The 19,431-nt window shown below is 44.6% G+C and overlaps 1 protein-coding gene across 1 annotated transcript in view; it reads left to right on the top strand.

The window, feature by feature from the left end:
- The first annotated feature begins 4,521 nt into the window (after nt 1-4,521).
- Nucleotides 4,522-19,431, top strand: part of Nlrp8 (NLR family pyrin domain containing 8) — a 32,474-nt gene continuing 17,564 nt past the window's right edge. Inside the window, exons 1-4 of the mRNA XM_050127538.1 lie at nt 4,522-4,891; nt 8,597-8,671; nt 10,900-12,490; nt 18,033-18,190. Of these exons, the coding sequence (XP_049983495.1) occupies nt 4,522-4,891; nt 8,597-8,671; nt 10,900-12,490; nt 18,033-18,190 (2,194 nt within the window). The remainder of the gene's footprint in view (nt 4,892-8,596; nt 8,672-10,899; nt 12,491-18,032; nt 18,191-19,431) is intronic.

Below are 19,431 nucleotides of genomic sequence, written 5' to 3'. Positions count from 1 at the left end.
CTCAGAAGGAGGGAGTGACCAAATAAGGGAACAGACTGTGGTGGCTTGCTTTAGGAATGTGATCTAACGGTTTTCAGTAAGACAGCGGAGATAGGGGAAAGCGACAAGGCCGCCAGAACCACACGCTCGTGTGGACCAGTGTCCCCTCGTCAGGAGCTCGCTGGCCATCCAGCCTAGCAGAAACAGTGAACTTCGGTTTTGGAGAGAGATTCTGTCTCAGGGCAATAAAGGAGAGCAGTGAGAGAAAACTCTCAACATCTTCCTCTGGCCTCCGAGAGCACGGGTGCAGACACCGGCACACACACGCATGCGCACACTATACAAAAGGGCCGCAGACATAGACTTTCACCTGGGACACGATGGAATGACAGAAATTGGTTGCAGCTGCTCTCCCTAAGGACTTCATGACTTTTTTTTTCATTTTTATTATCAATGCTCCCCGAGTCCAATTAGTGCTGACCCATGTGTGTATAGGTGCACGTAAGCATGGAGCCAGGCGCTATGTAGGGTATGAGCTGCCCTACCAGCGGTTCCATTTCCCAAAGAAAGACGATTCTCTCTCCCTCACCAAGAGCTTCTGAAAGAGCCCTATCACTAGCGAGAAGGCTTTTGGAGCCCCGCTCTGCACCCACCCCACCGGTACTGAAGTTTGACTGGCTTCAACTTGTGCCAGTCTTGTGGAGGCGGGATCTCACTGCCTTGGAATTCGCCAAGGCTCCCTGGCCAGCCACCCCCGGGGAGCCACAGGTCTCTGCTTTCCCAGAACTTGGATTACAAGCATGATCTAATACGCTCACAATTTTTATGTGGGTTCTGGGGCTCAAACTCGTGACTTCATGCTTGTCCAGCAAGTACTACCAATGAGCTATTTTTCTGGCCCAAGAATTATTTTGAGATAGGGTTTTGCCATGAAACCAAGGCAGGTTGGCCAAAATTCAAGATCTCCTTGCCTCAGCCTCCCAAGTTCTGGGATCTTAGGCATGGGTTCCCATTCCTGACCAAGAAATATATTTCAATATTTCGCATATTCAAATATTTCAGCTGAATAGTGTTACCATCTTTTTCTCATTTTTGTTAATGCTTTGAGAATTTTCTATCACGCATTTTGACCGTATTCATCTCCTCCCCGCTTCCTTTCAGATCCGTCGCCGCCCCCTTCTTACCCACCGTAGTGTCCCTTTCAATTTGAGGGTGGGAGGATCTGAAAACTACATGATTTCTGAAATATTTTTGGCCCTGTATGTCAATCACTTTGTGAGCTTCTTGGGAAGGAAGGCACGTTTCTCGAAATGACTACCGCGAATATCTACACCCTCTCAACTGAACTTTATATTTAAGCGGTATATCAGAAAAGGTTTTAAAAAAAAAAGAAGAGTATTATAACGTGTAACCTATTTGCATATAATCATATTTCATGTCCTTTTGCACTTATTTATTTGGAGGGGGCACTGTATGCCTCAGTGTTCCTGTGCAGGGAGGTCAGAGAACAACATCCGCGAGTTGGTGTTTTCCCTCTACCAGGTGGGCTCCAGGAATTGAACTCAGGTCATCAGGATTGGTAGCAAGTGCCCTGACCCACAGATCCATCTTGCCGCCCCTGGGGACTGTGAAAGCCTCCTTCCACTCAACACCATTATTCTTTGTGTGAAGGCAGAGGACAAGTGAAGAAAGATCACCTTGAGAATGTCTCAAAACGATTGCCAGGGTAAGTAGCGCAAATGGTGTAGATGCAGTTCTCCGGAGGTAATTTCGTGCAGCTTGTTCCGCTGCAGAAGTGGTTGGGGAGAAGTCCTGCCTCGCATTGGATGAACCTGGAAGAGCAAGCCTTGAAGACAGTGTACTTGGTAGGGGTGGGGGTGGGGCGGGAAGTGATATTACCAATCGGTACTGTGGGAAAGGAGCCTGAGCCAGTCCCAGCCAATGGAAAGAAGGATACCATTGGCTTGGGTTCCCAGAGCCTATAAGGGATTGGGAAGGAGCCAAGAAAGGTTTGTTCTATCTGCTTGGGAAGATATGTTTTGCTAGAAGGAGCCTAGAAGTCTGATCCATTTCAGAGGTGAGTGTTCGAATTTTTCTAAAATTTTTGAAAATTTGTATTGAAAATACAAAACACAACCAGAGACTCATCTCTGAACTCAACAGTTTTCATAGATAAAATCCTTACCGGCCTCCCCAATTATTCCCATTTCTAACATAATGTCCTAAATTCCAGTTCTGAGGCCTGGGCTCCAAGAGACTGGCCAAAGCTGACAACCCCCTAAAGCCCCAAAGAGGCCATCTTCCCTCATGGCTCAGAGGTCCAGGTTAACCACTGGCGTTTGTGTTAGGGTAAAGCAAACGCTATAGGCAGGAAGGGAGTCAGGCTAACCAGTGGCACATGTGCTAAGAAAAATCAAATGTTATTGACAGGACGGGAGTTAGGCAAAGAGCAGGGAGCAGAGGCTTGAGAAACGCAGACTTTCACACCCCCTCCCTACACTACTCCTCCTTAGCTAAGGAAAGTGTTAGTTTCTCCCCAGGCTCAGCCTTTGGGCATTAGCAGGGCTTCAGCTGCTGCTTCTACCGCTCAGCTGTTGCCTGAAAGGCAAAACAGTTTTATATGTTAAGTGAATTAAATCTGACTCAGAAACACAAATGCCACATTTTCTATCATATGAAGAATCTAAATAGATAGATATATAGACAGACAGACAGAAAGATAATATTTGATGGATAGATCAACAGATGATGGATAGAAAGACAGCAGGATATAAATGATATACATACATAATAAATAGGTAATAGTTGATAAATAGATCTAGGTAGGCGGTAGGTAAAATAATAAATGATAAAAATAGATGACAGATATTCATGATTAATAGAGAAGTAGGTAGGTAGATATACAGCTAATGGGAAAGTGATAAGTAGATAAATAAATAATAGATTGCTGATAAATAAGCAGGGGTTGGTTAGGTAGGTGATATGTAGATAAATAAAAATGATTGACTGGTAGGTAGGTGATAGATGATTGATATATATGCTTGATAGATGGTTGATAGATGAATACTAGATGTAGATGTCAGGCAATAGACGGAGTATAGAAAATTGATAGATAAATGACAGATGGATAGAAGGGATAGAGGTGGTGATAGATATGTAGATAGACCATGGGTGGTAGGTGGTGTATAGGGTGTATAGCTATGGGATGGTAAACAGGTGGGTAGGTAGGTAGATGACAGAGTACGCATGGCTTCAGATGGCAGGACAGGAGAAGGGGACCATTATGGAGGAGGATGTAACAGGAGAGGGTAAGGGAAGACATAAATACTCCACAAATAGTACACACTTCCCCTTACACGTGGACCTAAATTTAAAGAGATAGATGAAGCCAGGCGTGGTGATATATCCCTATAATCTCAGAACTCTGGAGTCTGATGCCAGAGGGTTGATGTGAATTCAAGGCTTCATGGAAAGAGCCTCAAAAAAAAAAAAAACCTATATGGTATTAAAGCAGAAAAAAAGATTATAAAGGGAGGAAGTGAACAGTTGGGAAACAGATAAACAAGAGCATTCGGGTGGCCAAATAGTAGCTAAGAACAATAATACACATATGTGCAAAGGTCATGACGAAACTCGTCATTTGTGTGCTAAGGAAAAATTAATGTTAAAAATTAAAAACTGATTTTATATGTGAAAGAAGCAGAAGGGGAATTATCTGGGAAAAATATAGACAAGAGATGATAATGAAGGGCCTAAGAAGATCAATGCATGTAAGATATGCATCTGAAAAGTCATAATGAAATTTATAATTTTATGCAATAAGTATATACTGATAAAGTAAATAAAAATAAAAGTGTTTGCTGAAAAAATGGCATTCTTTGTACAATTAAAAATAAAGGATTAGGACCTGGAGAGATGGCTCAGCAGCTAAGAGTGCTCGTAGCCCTTGCAGGGGACATGGGTTCGATTCCCAGCACCCACATGTGACTCATAACTGCCTGTATCTCCGCTTCCAGGGGCTCTTCTCTGGCCTCCTTGGGCATTTCACATGCCTGATACACAACCATGAAGGCAAATATATAAATCAAAAATAAATACTTTTTAAAATAATAAAGGATCAAGATTTGGGGCTTAGCTGGGCGGTGGTGGCGCACGCCTTTAATCCCAGCACTCGGGAGGCAGAGGCAGGCGGATCTCTGTGAATTCGAGGCCAGCCTGGTCTACAAGAGTTAGTTCCAGGACAGGCACCAAAGCTACAGAGAAACCGTGTCTCGAAAAACAAAACAAAACAAAAAAAAAAAAAGATTTGGGGCTTGTCTAGCACGCACAAGGCCTTGGGTTCCATTTGCAGCACGAGACCCAAAGTGCGACTCAGGAGGAGTGCTGAACCATGGTGGCGGACTTCTCGTGAGATGTTGAAGTTCTCTGACTGCAGGGTGGTCTGGACTCTACCGCTGATGACCGTGCTGTGTCTTCACAGGTCTTGTTTGTTCTCTCCTGCTCAGTTCACTGACAGAGAAGTGTTGTTCACCTTGCATGAGGATGAGTGAGGTAAATCAGAGATCCCGCCTACACCTCAACCCCCCTTCCAACTCTAGCGATCTTACTTCTACCCAAACTTGGACACACACTCCCTCCCTTGACTCCCCATGTGCTAATGGGGTCATGGTGTACATGAGTTATTTAAGCAAGACGGAGCTACTGACCTTCAAGGAGCTGTTGATGGAAAAGAAGTTCCTGCCGGACTCTCTCGGCATCACCTGGCAGCAGTTATACAGAGCCAACTGGGCAGAGGTGGTTCATCTCTTAGTAGAGTACCTGCCTGGAGCACTGGCCTGGAATGTGGCTCGTGAAATCCTCGAGAAAATGAACCAGAGAAGGATTTGTTCCCTGCTACAGGAAGAGTTAGAGGGTAAGTGACACACAGATGGGCGGAGGCTGAGGAACTAGAGAGTGGCTGCCTGCCCTACAACTTCCTGTTCCCCTGCAAAGGAAAACAGAGTGAAGTCAGACGGTGGGTCAAACCTCCCGGCAAAATCTACTTTGTTGCCTTTGTAAATTTTTAAGACTTTCATTTTTCTGTCGTGTGTGTGTGTGCATGTACACATGTACATGCATGTGGGGGCCCACACAGGCCAGAAGTGGGCATTCGATATAGAGTTACAGGCAGTTGTGGGGAGCCAGTGTGGGTGCTAGGAACTGAACCCAGGTCCTCTGCAAGAGCAGTCAGTGCTCTTAACCACTGAGCCATCTCTCTTTCCCCTATATTTCATCTTTTTAAAACCTTAACCAGATACTATTTTTTGTTTTATTTATTTATTTATTAAAGATTTCTGCCTCCTCCCCTCCACCGCCTCCCATTTCCCTCCCCCTCCCCCAATCAAGTTCCCCTCCCTCATCTGCCCTAAGAGCAATCAGGGTTCCCTGCCCTGTGGGAAGTCCAAGGACCACCCACCTCCATCCAGGTCTAGTAAGGTGAGCATCCAAACTGCCTAGACTCCCACAAAGCCAGTACGTGCAGTAGGATCAAAAACCCATTGCCACTGTTCTTGAGTTCTCAGTAGTCCTCATTGTCCGCTATGTTCAGCAAGTCCGGTTTTATTCCAGGCTTTTTCAGACCCAGGCCAGCTGGCCTTGGTGAGTTCCCGATAGAACATCCCCATTGTCTCAGTGTGTGGGTGCACCCCTCACAGTCCTGAGTTCCTTGCTCGTGCTCTCTCTCCTTCTGCTCCTGATTTGGACCTTGTGATTTCAGTCCGGTGCTCCAATGTGGGTCTCTGTCTCTGTCTCCTTTCATTGCCTGATGAAGGTTAATATTCAGGAGGATGCCTATATGTTTTTCTTTGGGTTCTCCTTCTTATTTAGCTTCTCTAGGATCACGAATTATAGGCTCAATGTCCTTTATTTATGGCTAGAAACCAAATATGAGTGAGTACATCCCATGTTCCTCTTTTTGGGTCTGGCTTACCGCACTCAGGATAGTGAAACTATTTATAAGAGATAGTCTGTGATTAAAAACACCAAAAACTGGGGCTGGAGAGATGGCTCAGAGGTTAAGGACACTGACTGTTCTTCCAGGGGTCCTGAGTTCAATTCCCAGCAACCACATGGTGGCTCACAACCATCTAAAATGAGATCTGGTGCCCTCTTCTGGCCTGCAGGCATACATGGCGGCAGAACACTGTATTGTACATGTAATAAATAAAATATTTAAAAAAAAAAAAACACCAAAAACTTAGGGTGTAGTTCAGTTGGTGGAGGGCGTGCACAGCATGGACAGTCTCTAGGACCACATGTGCCAGATGGGGTGGTGCACATCTGCAATCCCAGCACTCGGGAGGTGGCCACAAGAAGATGAGATGTGTGATTCATCTTTGGCTATATCGTGATTCTCAGGTCATAAATACATGCGACCCTATCTCAAAAGACGAGGATTCTGGGTCATTGCAGACCTGAGCAGAGCAGCAAGCTGAGCTATGGTTCCCAGCTGAGCTCATGCAAGGCAATGCATTAAGTTCCTGTCCTATGTACGAGTCTCTCCAGTCCAGGCTATACCACATCTCTGGGCTTTAGTTGATTTTCTTGTTCAAAAGGTAGTGTTAAATAATCACCCAGTGATCCTGAGCACGAGGTGACTGTGCTCTTGTGAAGAAATTCTTCATGTCAGAGAACTGTCCATTAGACTTGTAACACTGTTGTCGGCGAGTCCAGTCTTAATGAATCAGCGAGATCAAAATATAATACAGCAAATGAAATATATCTGATAAAACATGTAAACAATGTATTGAGCAAATATATTTGAATAGTATGCTGAATAAAATACCTCTAAATATGATATATGTAAGATATATGCAAAACAATGTTGTATCTTAATCAATATGAAAATATAGTGAGCAGAAACTCATAAGAAACTAGCTTACTAAGCTCAGTATGGTGGCATACATCTTTAATCCTAATACCTGGGACAGAGGCAGATGGCTCTCTGTGAGTTTAGGGCCAGCCTGGTCTATGTAGCAAGTTCCAGGACAGCCAGGGCTACATCGAGACCCTGTCTCAAAAAAGTAAAAAATTAATCTTCACTCTGAATTCTCATGGGAACCATGGTACTGGCTAACACAGTGTTTATGGTGATTCTAGAGAACATAGCAGCTGTGGGTAGTAGATAACACAATGGCTGCAAATATGTGTGCATATTACATATGTAAACACACATGGTGTATGCACATTCATACATATGCATATATGTGTGCATGCATTGTACATATATGGATGTATGTGCTGTGCTTCGGTTATCTTAGTACAGTTTTTATTGTACGTGTAAGTGGGGTGAACACATGCTCATGCACATGGGGTAGTCAAAGGACAACACTCGGGGGTCAGTGATCTCCTCTCACCATGTGGGCACCTCTACCCACAGCCATCTCACCAGCTAGAGTGTATATATCATACTGGGTTAGGCTGACCATCCTAACCCAACAACCCATATGAAACGCTTGAGAATATTAAACATTTGGGTCACCAACATGATGCCACAAGTGGAAAATTCCACTTCTGAACTCATGTGATAAGTCGTAGATAAGATATAGGCACACTAAAATCATTGTGTCTTCAGGGATGGGAAGTGGTTGGGGGGGGGTCGGAAAATGCCCTTGCAGAGTAAGCCTGACAACCTGAGTTTGACCTCTAGAACCCAGACTTTTATAAAAGGTAAATGTGGTGGCATCCATCTGAAATCCCACCATTCTTACAGCAGCTTGGGAGGCAGAGCTGGGAGAATTGGCCAATAGCTTCTGAGCCAGCTAGCCTGGTGCATCCAGCACAGATACAGAGATACAGAGAGAGACCCTGCCTCAAAAAGAACACAGAGGGGAGAACCCTGACTCTCCAAAGGCTTCCACACTTGTGCTGTAACTCGTCTCTCTCTCTCTCTCTCTCTCTCTCTCTCTCTCTCTCTCTCTCTCTCTCTTTCTCTCTCATTTTTTTAAAACTACCTTTAGATTGTATATAAGGTGCTTAGGAAATATAAATGAATGAAAAGGCAGTCAGCTGGACTTCCCGACAGAAATCAAGTCTCTAGCAGAGGAGAGAACCCGCTTGGGTGAGGCTTCCAAGCCAAAAGAAAAATAGTAATAGATAGAGATGATGTCATTGAATTGGGAGCTTACAGCATCCAGGAGAAACCCACTGGAGAAGTTAACACAGTCAGCTGGGGTTCATACCGGTGCCTTTTCTCCATAACTGAGCTACGGATGGCTGGGTTCCAGACTTGTATTTCCTACTGTGGACACTTTTATATCCTGGGAAAAGCAATAAACCTCTGTTGATTGGGACTCGCCTTCTAGCTCTTCTTGAGGACGTAGTGTTTTTATTCTTGAGCTGCTTTATTCTGTCCCTGTCACGGAATTAGAGTAAAAAGCCCCTCCCACAGAAAAAGGGTTCTGGAGAGCACCTGACATACATATGCTTAGGTCTCAAGTGTAGAGAAAGGGACCCCACTTTCAGAGCCAACTTCTCAGTCACCTTAAATCACACGTGACAGTTTACCAGAATAATGTCTGTTAGACCCTGTTGTGGGAGTTCATTCTGATGGGCTAGTCACTTTTCTCATCCATTGCAGACATTCTTCCTACCTTGGAACCCATGGACTCCTGTCTAAGGAAAACTCCGCTGAGTCTGACGAAAGAAGAACGCGGTATGTGCTAGCACTGGGCCAGTCTGGTGAAAGTGGGGTACGGGTTGGAGCAAGAAGCTCGGATGACTCGTCAGCGTAGACTGTACGTGAAAGTGGGTAGTCTCTCTTCTACTCATCAACATTTAGGCAAAAATAGTGTTCGTGGACTCACGTGGCAACCTGGATGCAGGAGCTCTCAACCACCTTCAGAGATGCTTTTCTGCCTTCCTATGGGTCAGCCTTCTGTAGAGGCTGGTCCTGAACAATCTCTCCCTTGACAGTAGCCACCTTCATTCCCAGCTAATTTAAAGAACACCGGTTTAAGGGTATATTTTCCAATGCTTCCATCAAAACTCCTCAAATTGGGGCCAGTGAATGAAAAAGGTCATATTAGCTGATTTAAAATAAAATAAAATAAAATAAAAACCTCCAGTTAGTTAAGAAAAACTAGTGTAGATATCCCTCGATATCTTAGGGGAGTTTGTCAGCATGCACGGATGCTAAAGTCTCTTATATGCAATGATGCAGTACCTGCACTTAACTTCCACACATCCCTCCCGCGCACTTAAAATTGTCAGCCGATTGTTTCTTTTCCTGCTGCTTGAGAACTTCATACACGCACGTGTTGTGGTCTGATCAGATCAACCTCCCTTCCCTCCCTTCCAGTCCTCCCAAACCTCGCTTTTCTCTCCTAACTTCACTTGCTCGTTTTTCAAACTCACTGGGTACACTTAGTGCTTCTGATATGTCCACTGCTAGAGAGCTGTGGTGATTTAAAAGAAAGTGGCCCCCAAAGGGAGTGGCACTAATCGGAGGTGTGACCTGGTTGGAGGAAGTGTGTCACTGTGGGGGCGGTCTCTCTTCTCAAGCTTCACTCATTGTGACAGTCAGATCGACTTCCTGTTGCCTCTGAGTCAGATAGAGGACTCTGAGCTCCAGCACCACATCTGCCTGCAGGCTGCCGTGCTCCCCATCCCAATGATAATGGGCTGAACCTCTGAACTGTAAGCAAGTCGCCTCCATTAAAGGTTTTCATTGAAGAGTTGCCATGGGCATGGCATCTTTTCACTGCAGTAAAAATCCTTCCTAAGACAAGAGTCATCTACCAGAACACAGGCAGCCTCTCGGGCGCCACACCTGAAGAAAACTGGCTATCCTCCACCAGCAGCCATCAGGTGCCAATAGCTCTCAACTAGGGGTGGGATTTTATGAGCCCCTCCCCCTTCCATGCTGAGATTTTTGAGCTGGCTTGATCTTGTGCAGGCTCTGTGAGTGCTCTCACAGTCTCTCGCGAGCCGACGAGTGCAATGGCCCTGATATAACCATGCAAACATGTTTCCACTACAGATATCCACTACCTCTTCCTCTTACAATCTTTCTGCCTCGTCTTCTTCAATGATCTCTGAGCCCTGGAGGAAGGGAATATGTGCTTCAGATGTCCCATTTGGTACCTACTGTAATGTCAATTCTATAAATAACTAATTAAGTTTCTCTTTTATTTATGTTATGGTGTGTGTGCACATGTACACACACACACACACACACACATGAGCATGCTGCAGCATGCATGTGGAGGTTAGGAGACAATTTGCTGGCGTCCCTTCTCTCCCAGGTGTCACGCTCAGGTCATCACCCTTGGCAGCATGAGACTGTCCCCACTGAGCTGTCTTGCCAATCACCATTATGTTGAATTGTTTGGGGATGCTGATTCTTTAAAAGGAGGAACATGTTCAGCACAAACGCAACTTTCAAAAGTATTTTCAATCTATAGCTAATTGAATATATATTGCAGAAACCACAGATTGTGGTAGCCTGACTACCTCTATCAGATGCTTTCCTTTGGCCCTTAGTTCCCTCCGTGTCTGTGTCCTCATACAATTTGATTGAGAGAATCTGTTACCCATTAGCGTAATTTGTTTTGTTTTGTTTCCCCTACCAGAATCCTCTTTCTGATATCTCTAGAATCTGAGGGATGGAAGAATGAATTAAGATGCCTGCTGTAGCTAGACCCTAGCTTGGGTGGTTCCATCATGGAACTATTGTGAACAACACTGTCAAGAATAGCCATGTGGCTGTATCTCTGTGTTATGTGACTTGAAATCTAGTTCAAGGGTTTGAGGGTGGGAAGACGGGCTCCCAGAGGAAATTCAAACATCCCATGGAGGCTGGCATAGACTTACACAGCTGTACTTTTTTACCAATGCTCTAAGCAACTCTAAAGGAGTTTCTGTGTTTCTTCATGATTCTAGATAATATAAGGGAGTACAAACGGCTTGTGATGGGAAAGAACTTCCTTGTGTGTGACAGCACCGTCTGGCCTGGAAACCAAGCAGACTTTCTGTACATCAATGTGAGAAACCACGAGGCAATCTTGCCATGTCTCTTCCTACCCAGGAGCCCCCAGGGGAGACAGCCTAAGATAGTGGTCGTCCATGGAATTCCTAGTATCGGAAAAACAACGCTGGCCAGAAAGACGATGCTGATGTGGGCGCACAACGAGTTCTATGCACACAAATTCAAGTTTGCTTTCTATTTCCACTGCCGGGAGCTGAACTGGGTGGGAGAGCGCAGCTTCTCGGAGCTGATTGAGGGCCAAGGGCTTAGGTCTCAGGCTCTCGTGTCTAAGATTTTATCCAGACCAGATCAACTTCTGCTCCTGTTGGACGGCTTTGAGGAGCTCACATCTTCCCTCATCACAAGACCAGCTCATCTGGTGGAAGACTGGAACCAGAAGTTGCCTGGGGCTGTTCTCCTGAGCAGCTTGTTAAGCAAAAGGATGCTTCCAGAAGCCACACTCCTGATCATGGTGAGACCGACCTCCTGGAGAGGAGTTAAAGTCTTAGTCAAGCATCCTTCCCATGTCACCCTGACTGGATTTAGGAGGACGGAAACTCTCAACTATCTCAGGTTGTATTTTAAAGACAGAATGAAAAGGAATCAAGTTCTGGATTTTGCCATGACAAACACCATTGTCTTGTCCATGTGCCGGGTCCCTGTGGTGTGCTGGATGGTGTGCCGTTGTCTAAGAAAAGTGATGCAGAAAATGGTAAATCTCACAGAGGCTTGTCCAAATGCAACATCTCTGTGTGTGCTGTACCTGGCTACCCTGTTCCCAACCATATGTAAGAAACTTTCCGGCAGTAATTACCAAAAGCAGTTGGAAGGTGTGTGCCGTCTGGCTGCCGAGGGTGTATGGGACCTGAAGAGTGTGTTTGATAAGACGGACTTTCAGCTTGTCAAGGTGGATGAGGCCACCATAGACGCTTTCCTTCAAGTGAACATTCTTCGAAAGCTAGAAGACCAAGGAGACCGTTACGTGTTTGCCTTGTTTATCTTCCAGGAGTTTTTTGGTGCCCTGTTTTATGTTCTCTTTTTCCCCCAAAGAATTATATATTATCACCCACTGAGCCAAGTGTGCATCCAGGATCTGATTGCAATGTCGCGATCCAGAGAAAACTGTGAGACTCAGATGGGGCTTTTCTTATTTGGTCTTTTAAATGAAGCGTGTGCTGGCATCGTGATGAGGTCCTTCAAGTGCAGACTAGCCTTGGGTAACAAGAGGAAGGCCATAAGTGTGATAACCCTTCTGAATGACTATGGATGCTATGACTGCTCCCAGCTCTTCCCCTGCCTGACCGAAATCGGGGAGGAGAGCTTTGTCTGCAGTGCCCTGGAAAGCTACCAGAAAGTCTTTTTGAAACTCGGGAGCCTGAAGGACCTTCAGCTGTCTGCAATTTGCCTTAGGCGCTGCCGAGGTTTGGAGAAAGTAGAACTGACTCTGTCGAGAGCCTTCTACCAGGACCTTTGGCCGGACTCAGCAGATCCTACCCCGAGCACTCAGTGAGTGTTTAGTCTTTGGTAGTAGCCTGCTGCGCACTAGGGTTTCTACCTCCTGGGAATGGGGGAAGCAGTTGAGTTCTGATTTTGTGGTTATTGTTCTGTTTTCATTTAGGTTTTATTGGGTGCATGTGAATGCTTTACCTACATGTATGTCTGTGCACCACATGTGTCTGGTGCCCTAAGAGGCCAAAAGCGGGCACTGGACCCCCTGGAACTGGGGTTAGGGTTGATTGTGGACCAACATGTGGGTTCTGGGAAGCGAAACTTGGTCCTTTATAAGAGCAGCAAGGTCTCTGAGACACTCTTTAACAGCTACTTGGGTAGTTTTTAAATTATGTTTTATTTATTGAATGTAGAGATGGGTGCATGCCTACCAGGGTGCACGGGTGGAGGCCAGGGGACAACTTGCAGGAGTTAGGTCTCCCTTTCCAGCGTGTGGGTGGCAGGGGTAGAACTCAGGTTGAAGGATGTGGTGGTTCCTGTCCACCTCCCAGTTAATCCCCCTCTTCCATCTTGATGCATTCCCTTTGCTCCTCTAGAACAAACAGGCTTCTAAGGGATAATAATAAGATAAAATATAATATAATGAGAGAAAACAAAAGCAAATATGTTGGAATTGAACAAAACCAGTAAAAAGAAAAGAGCCCAAGAGAAGGCACAAGAAACACACTCAGGAACCCCATTTAAAAAACCCACTAAGGGGCTGGAGAGATGGCTCAGAGGTTAAGAGCATTGCCTGCTCTTCCAAAGGTCCTGAGTTCAATTCCCAGCAACCACATGGTGGCTCACAACCATCTGTAATGAGGTCTGGTGCCCTCTTCTGGCCTGCAGGTATACACACAGACAGAATATTGTATACATAATAAATAAATAAATAAATAAATAAATAAATATTTAAAAAAATGAATAAAAAACCCACTAAACTGGAAGCCATACTATGTACACAAGAGGACCTGGTGCAGACCTATGCAGGCCCTGTGTGTGCTACCTCAGCCTCTTTGAGCTCATTTGAGCTTTGCTCATGATGATTTAGAGGGCCTTGTTCGCCTGGTTCCTCCATCCCCTCTGGCTCTTACATTCTTTTCACCTCCTCTTCCTAAGGGTTCCCTGAACCCTGAAGGGAAGGATTTGATAAAGATGCCCCATTTAGGACCGAGTGTTCTGAGGTCTCCCACTCTCTGCATAATGTCTGGCTGTGGGTCTCTGTATTTGCTCCCATCTGCTGCAGGAGGACGCGTTTCTGATGATGGCTGAGCAAGCCATTGATCCCTGAGTACAGCAGAGTGGGACTGGGAGTCATTTTGTTGCTTCTTTTTTGCTTTAGACTAGTGGCATGTGGTTTTATCCTAGGTCTCTGGGCTATCTAGTCTCTGGTTCTTAGTCACCCAAGCAATGCCAGGTATGGGTTCCATCTCTGCTTTTTGTTGGTTCTTTACTCCATTTGGGTATCAGGTTAACTGTGTCCTCATAAAGTGAATCTGGCAATGTTCCTTCTGTTTCTATTTTGTTTAATAATTTTAGGAGTATTGGCATTAACTCTCCTTTCAAATTCTGATAGAGTTCTCTTCTGAAACCATCTAGCCTTGGGGTTTTTTTTGGCGGGGGGAGTTGTTTGTTCTTTGGTTTGGGATAATTAGTGACTGATTCTGTTTCACTAGAGGTTATACGTCTATTTAAATTATTTATATAATCTTTATTTAACTTTTGTAAGCTGTATGTATCAAGAAAATTATCCATTTCTTTTAGATTTTCCCATTTGGTAGAGAACAGGTTTTTAAAAATATGTCCATATAATTGTGTGGATTTTCTTGGTTCTGTTGTTATGTCCCCCTCTTCATGTCTAATTTTGTTAACTTGAATATCCTTTCTCTACCTTGTAGTTAATTTGTATTAAGGTTTGTCAATCTTAACAATTTTAATCAAAGAACCAATTTTTCATTTCATTGATTCTTTTTATTGGGTATTATTGTTGTTTCTATTTTATTGATTTCAGCCCTGAGATTGATTCTTTCAGTTCTTTCTTTCTGGATGTGGTTTCTCCCTTTTGTTCTAGAGTTTTCAAATGTGTTGTTACGTTACTAATATGAGATCTCTCCATTTTTTTAAGTAGAAGCACTTTTCCTATGAACTTGCCTCCAGAACTGCTTCCATTGTGTCCTATAAGTGTGGGTATGTTGTGTGTTCATTTTCATTCAATTCTGGAAAGTCTTTTTTAATTTCTGTCTTGATCAATTTTTCATTCAGTAGTGAGTTGTTCAGTTTTCATGGGTTTGTAAGCTTTCTGTTGTTCTGTTGTTGCTACACAATCTTAATCCCCAGTGGTCTGACAAGATGCAGGAGGCTGTTTCAGTCTTCTTGTATCTGTTGAGACTTACTTTGTAATTGAGTACATGGTCGATTTTGGAGGAAATACCATTAGATGCTGAGAAGGAGGTACGTGTGTGTGTGCGCATGTGCTTGGGTGAAATGTTCTGTATATATTTGTTCGGTCCATTTGGTTTATGATGTCTGTTAACTCCAGCATTTCTCTGTTCGGATTCAGTCTATATGACCTGTCTATTGATGAGTGTGGGCTACTGAAGCCTCCCACTATCCGTGTGTGAGGGTCAATATGGGGTTTGAGCTGTAGTAGTGTTTCTTTTATGAAATAAAAGAGTGTGGGGTAGGGGTGCCCTTGTGTTTGGGGCATGGATGTTAAAAATTGCAATGTCCACTTGGTGGATTTTTTCTAATGATGTTATACTGTCCTTCTGTATCTCTTCAGGTTAAATTTGTGTTGAAGTCTGTCAGCTATTAAAATGGCTACATCAGCTTTCTTCTTCTTCTTCTTCTTCTTCTTCTTCTTCTTCTTCTTCTTCTTCTTCTTCTTCTTCTTCTTCTCCTCCTCCTCCTCCTCCTCCTCCTCCTCCTCCTTCTCCTCCTCCTCCTTCATCTTCTTCTTTTTTTGTTTTTTTTTCATTCAAAAATTTCCACTTCCTCCCCTCCTCCCATTCCCCTCCTGCTCCCCCACTCACCCTCCTCCCTCACCCTCCAGTCTTCCTGTCGGAAGTTCAAGGCCCTCCCCTGTCCATCCAGGCCTAGGAAGGTGTGCATCCAAACAGACTAGGCTCCCAAAAAGCCAGTACATGCAGTAGAAACAAGTCCCAGTGCCTTTATCAATGGCTTCTCAGTCAGCCCCCATTGTCAGCCACATTCAGAGTCTGGTTTGATCGCATGCTCATTCAGTCCCAGTCCTGCTGGATTTGGTGAGCTCCCATTAGATCAGGCACACTGTCTCAATGGGTGGACCAACCCTTTGCAGTCCTGACTTCCTTGCTCAACATCTCCCTCTTTCTGCTCTTCAACTGGACCTTGGGAGCTCAGTCCAGTGCTCTGATGTGGGTCTCTGGTCTCTATCTCCATCTATCGCCAGATGAAGGTTCTATGGTGATATTCGAGATATTCATCAGTGTGACTATCCAGTGATAATCTTTTTTGGTTTTTTGAGACAGCGTTTCTCTGTGTATTTCTGACTATCCTGGAACTCCCTCTGGAGATCAGGCTGGCAGGTTGGTTTATAACTCATAAAAATCCTCTGCCTCCTGAGTGCTGGCATCAAAGGCATGTGCCCAGCTACCAGTTTACTTCTTAGATCAACTTGTTTGGAATGTCTTTTTCTATCCTTTTACCCTGAGGTGATGTCTATCTTTGATGCTAAGGTGTGTTTCTTGACTACAGCAGAAGGATGGGTTTTTTAACCCATTCTGTTAGTCTCTTTTCATTAGGGAACTGAGACCATTGATGATGAGAGATATCAATGAGCAATGTTTGTTGATCCCTGTTTTTATTTTGGTGTGGTGTGGTGTGTGGGTGTGGGTGTGCATGCGCGCACACACACTTCCCTTCTTTTCATTTGTTGGTCTGGTATTATTTTTTCCTTGTGTTTTTTGGGGTGTAGTTAACTCTTTAGGTTGGAGTGTTCCTTCTAGCACCTTCTGGAGGACTAGATTTGTAGATAGATATTGCTTAAATTTGGTTTTATCTTGGAGTGTCTCATTTTTTCCTTTATGTGCCAAGGAACTTTCTTTTCTGGTACATTCTATTTTGTGATCTATATGTTTCTTGTATCTTGATAATCATCTTTTTCTTTAGGTTAGGAAAGTTTCTTCTATGATTTTTTTGAACATATTTTCTTTGCCTTTGACTTGGGTTTCTTCTCTTTCCTCTATCCCTGTTATTCATAGATTTTTCTTTTCATAGGTCCCAGTTTTCCTGAATGTCTTATGACAGAATTCTTTTAGATTTAGCATTTTTGACTGGTGTCTTCATTTCTTCTTTTGCCTCTTCAATGCCTGTGATTCTGTCTTCCGTCTCTTGTGTTCTAGGTGAAGTGTAGAAGGAGCAGCCGGCCGCTTCCTGCCACCGGGCTCCTGGCTGCCTGGCTAGCTTATGTGACCTTCCCACATCAGTGAAGCATGCCTTTAGGGTTCCTGTATTAGTTCCCATAGTTTTTATTTTAGATTTTCCTTGGTTTGATTTTTTTATTGATTCTATTTCCATTTTCAGGGCTTGAAATGTTTTATTCATCTCCTTCCATGGTGTTTTTGTGTTTTCATAGATTTCCTTAAGGGATTTATTTTTATTTCCTCTTTAAGGATCAGCACCATCTTCAGATGGGCTGTGTTAAGATCTTTTGATTGTTCTTTAGCTATGTTAGAATATTCAGGGCTTGCTGGGCTCTGGTGAAGACATACTGTCTTGGTTGTTACGGTTGTATTTTTATGCTGGCATCTAGGCATCTAGGGTTGAGAAGACTGTAATTCAAGGTGCTAATATCTGTTCTTGTCTTTATCAGGTGGGTGTTTTGTTCCTGGTTTCTGGTTGCTTTCTCGGGTTCTTAGAAGAATATGGTGGCTGTGTGTTGCTTAGTAGAAAATTCATCTGGGCCACTGTGGCCACTGGGAGTCCAGGTAGAATGCATCTCTAGGTGTCTGGAGCTGATTCTTAGGGATGGGGTTAGGGAAGGAAGGGGAACATGCGAGGGAACAGTGGGGAGAAAAGTGGGTCCACTGGAAATGGGGTCAGAGAGTGAGGCGGGGTCATGGCAGGTCTGCTACAGGGCTGTGGATGAAACTAGGGGTTTGAACTTGAAGGAATGAAGAGAGAGGTGAAGGTTTTCAGCTAGCCTCCGGCTTGGCTGGCCAGAGTAGTCTGCAGACTCCCTGAGAGTGCCTGCCTGGCTGCTGGAGCTGGAAGCTGGCATGAAGCATTGAACGGGATCGGGTGAGTCTGGAGGAAAATCTGTTTGAGCCACTCGGAATTGGGAGCAGGAGGCTGGAGCAGGTGTCTGCTACTGAGCCGTGGATAAGACTGGGGAACTGGTTTTGGAGGAGCTGAAGGAGAGGTGAAGGTCTGTAGTTAGCCTACCTGCTTCCCTGGCTGGAGCAGCCTGCAGGCTCCCAGGCTGCTTATTCAACTTTAAATCGAATTTTCCTTGAGTTTAATGTCAATCTTGGGGGCCCTTACCCTTCTTTTTTTTTTTTTTTTCCTTGCTTTCACTCAGACTGAGAGAGAATAAGATCGTCTTCAGCTGGTGGGAAGATATCTGCTCTGTGTTTGAATCAGAAACAAATGAAGACCTGGAAGTGCTGATGGTGACTGACAGCATCCTGGAGGCCCTGTTCATACAGATAGTCACTACCACCCTGCAGAAGCCCCAGTGTAAAGTGCAAAGGTTACAGTGAGTACTGTATTCCATGTTTGTTTACTCTTCTGTTACTATGGCAACAAAATGCATGGACACAAAGCCAACCTAGAGCCCATTGTGCCAGGGGAAGACTGGGCAACATAGAGGAAGGAAGGGCACAGTGCAGGAGCAGGAAGACGTCTACATTTCAACCACACGCATAGGAAAGAGCAAGAGAACAAGAGGGTCTGGCTTAAAGCCCGCCTCCAGTGACGTACTTTCTCCAGTGAGGCTCCACCTCCTAAAAGTTCCATAACCTTCCCAAAGGGCACCACCAACCACAAACCAAGTGTTCAAACACAAACCTATACGGTTTCAAATTTCAAATTCAAATCCCTACAAGTACCAAACACAAGTGTATCCCAGAGAATAGTGACCACTTCCTGGCTGGAAGGAAGCCCATGGAAATATCTATTTCCATTTAACTTCCTTATTCCTTCTTCTATTTCCCACTCTATGGGCAAGAAATACACACACTGAGCTATGTTTTTACGTAATTGCATCATTTTTAGTGGCTCTCAATGCTTTATATTTGTAGTGTGTTTCATTATGGCATTTTCATACGTATTTTCTTTTGTTGTTGTATGCATAAATTATGTATGTGTGTGTGTGTGTATGTGTGAGTGTGAAGACCAGAGGTCAATGTTGGATCTTTTTTTGTTTCCTCCCTCTTTTTTGAAGCAGGGTCTCTTGCCGAACATAGAACTTGCTCATTCATCTAGGCTGGCTTGCCAAAAGTCCCAGGGATCCTCCTGTTTCTTTCTCTAAAGCACTGGGGTTATAAATAAAGTGCTGGGGATCTGAACTCAGGTCTTTGCTTGGGTCATCTCCCCAGCCCTGCCGCCCCTCTTGAAGGCTGAGAAGCCTGCAGTACGTGCGCCACATTTCTTTCCACCCATTCATGTATGAAGGGTGTGCCCTGCTCAGCTTTCCGTGGGATGATTACTGTGTTCAGAAAGTGAATTTGAGCTGGTGGGTGAATGAAACCGTATACTCGGGAGCCAGAAGTTACATCAGTTCCTATCTTGCCAGTGGCTGGGTCCATGAATGCCCAGCGCACAGATGGTACAATGGAATACTGCGTTTCTGCTAATATACTCTGTTGTGTGCCAGTGTGCCCACATCCATAAAAAGGATGATAATGGGGGCTGGAGCAGTGGCTCAGTGGGGAAGTGTCAGGGGTCTTGAGTACCAACCTCAGCACCACCTCAGGGCT

The sequence above is a fragment of the Alexandromys fortis genome, unplaced genomic scaffold, assembly GCF_014885135.2.
Source record: "Alexandromys fortis isolate MF-2015 unplaced genomic scaffold, M_Fortis_MF-2015_v1.1 scaffold_267, whole genome shotgun sequence".
Lineage (NCBI taxonomy): Eukaryota > Metazoa > Chordata > Mammalia > Rodentia > Cricetidae > Alexandromys > Alexandromys fortis.
The sequence above is the reverse complement of the archived record's forward strand: the minus strand, read 5'-3'. Positions and strand labels throughout refer to the sequence as shown.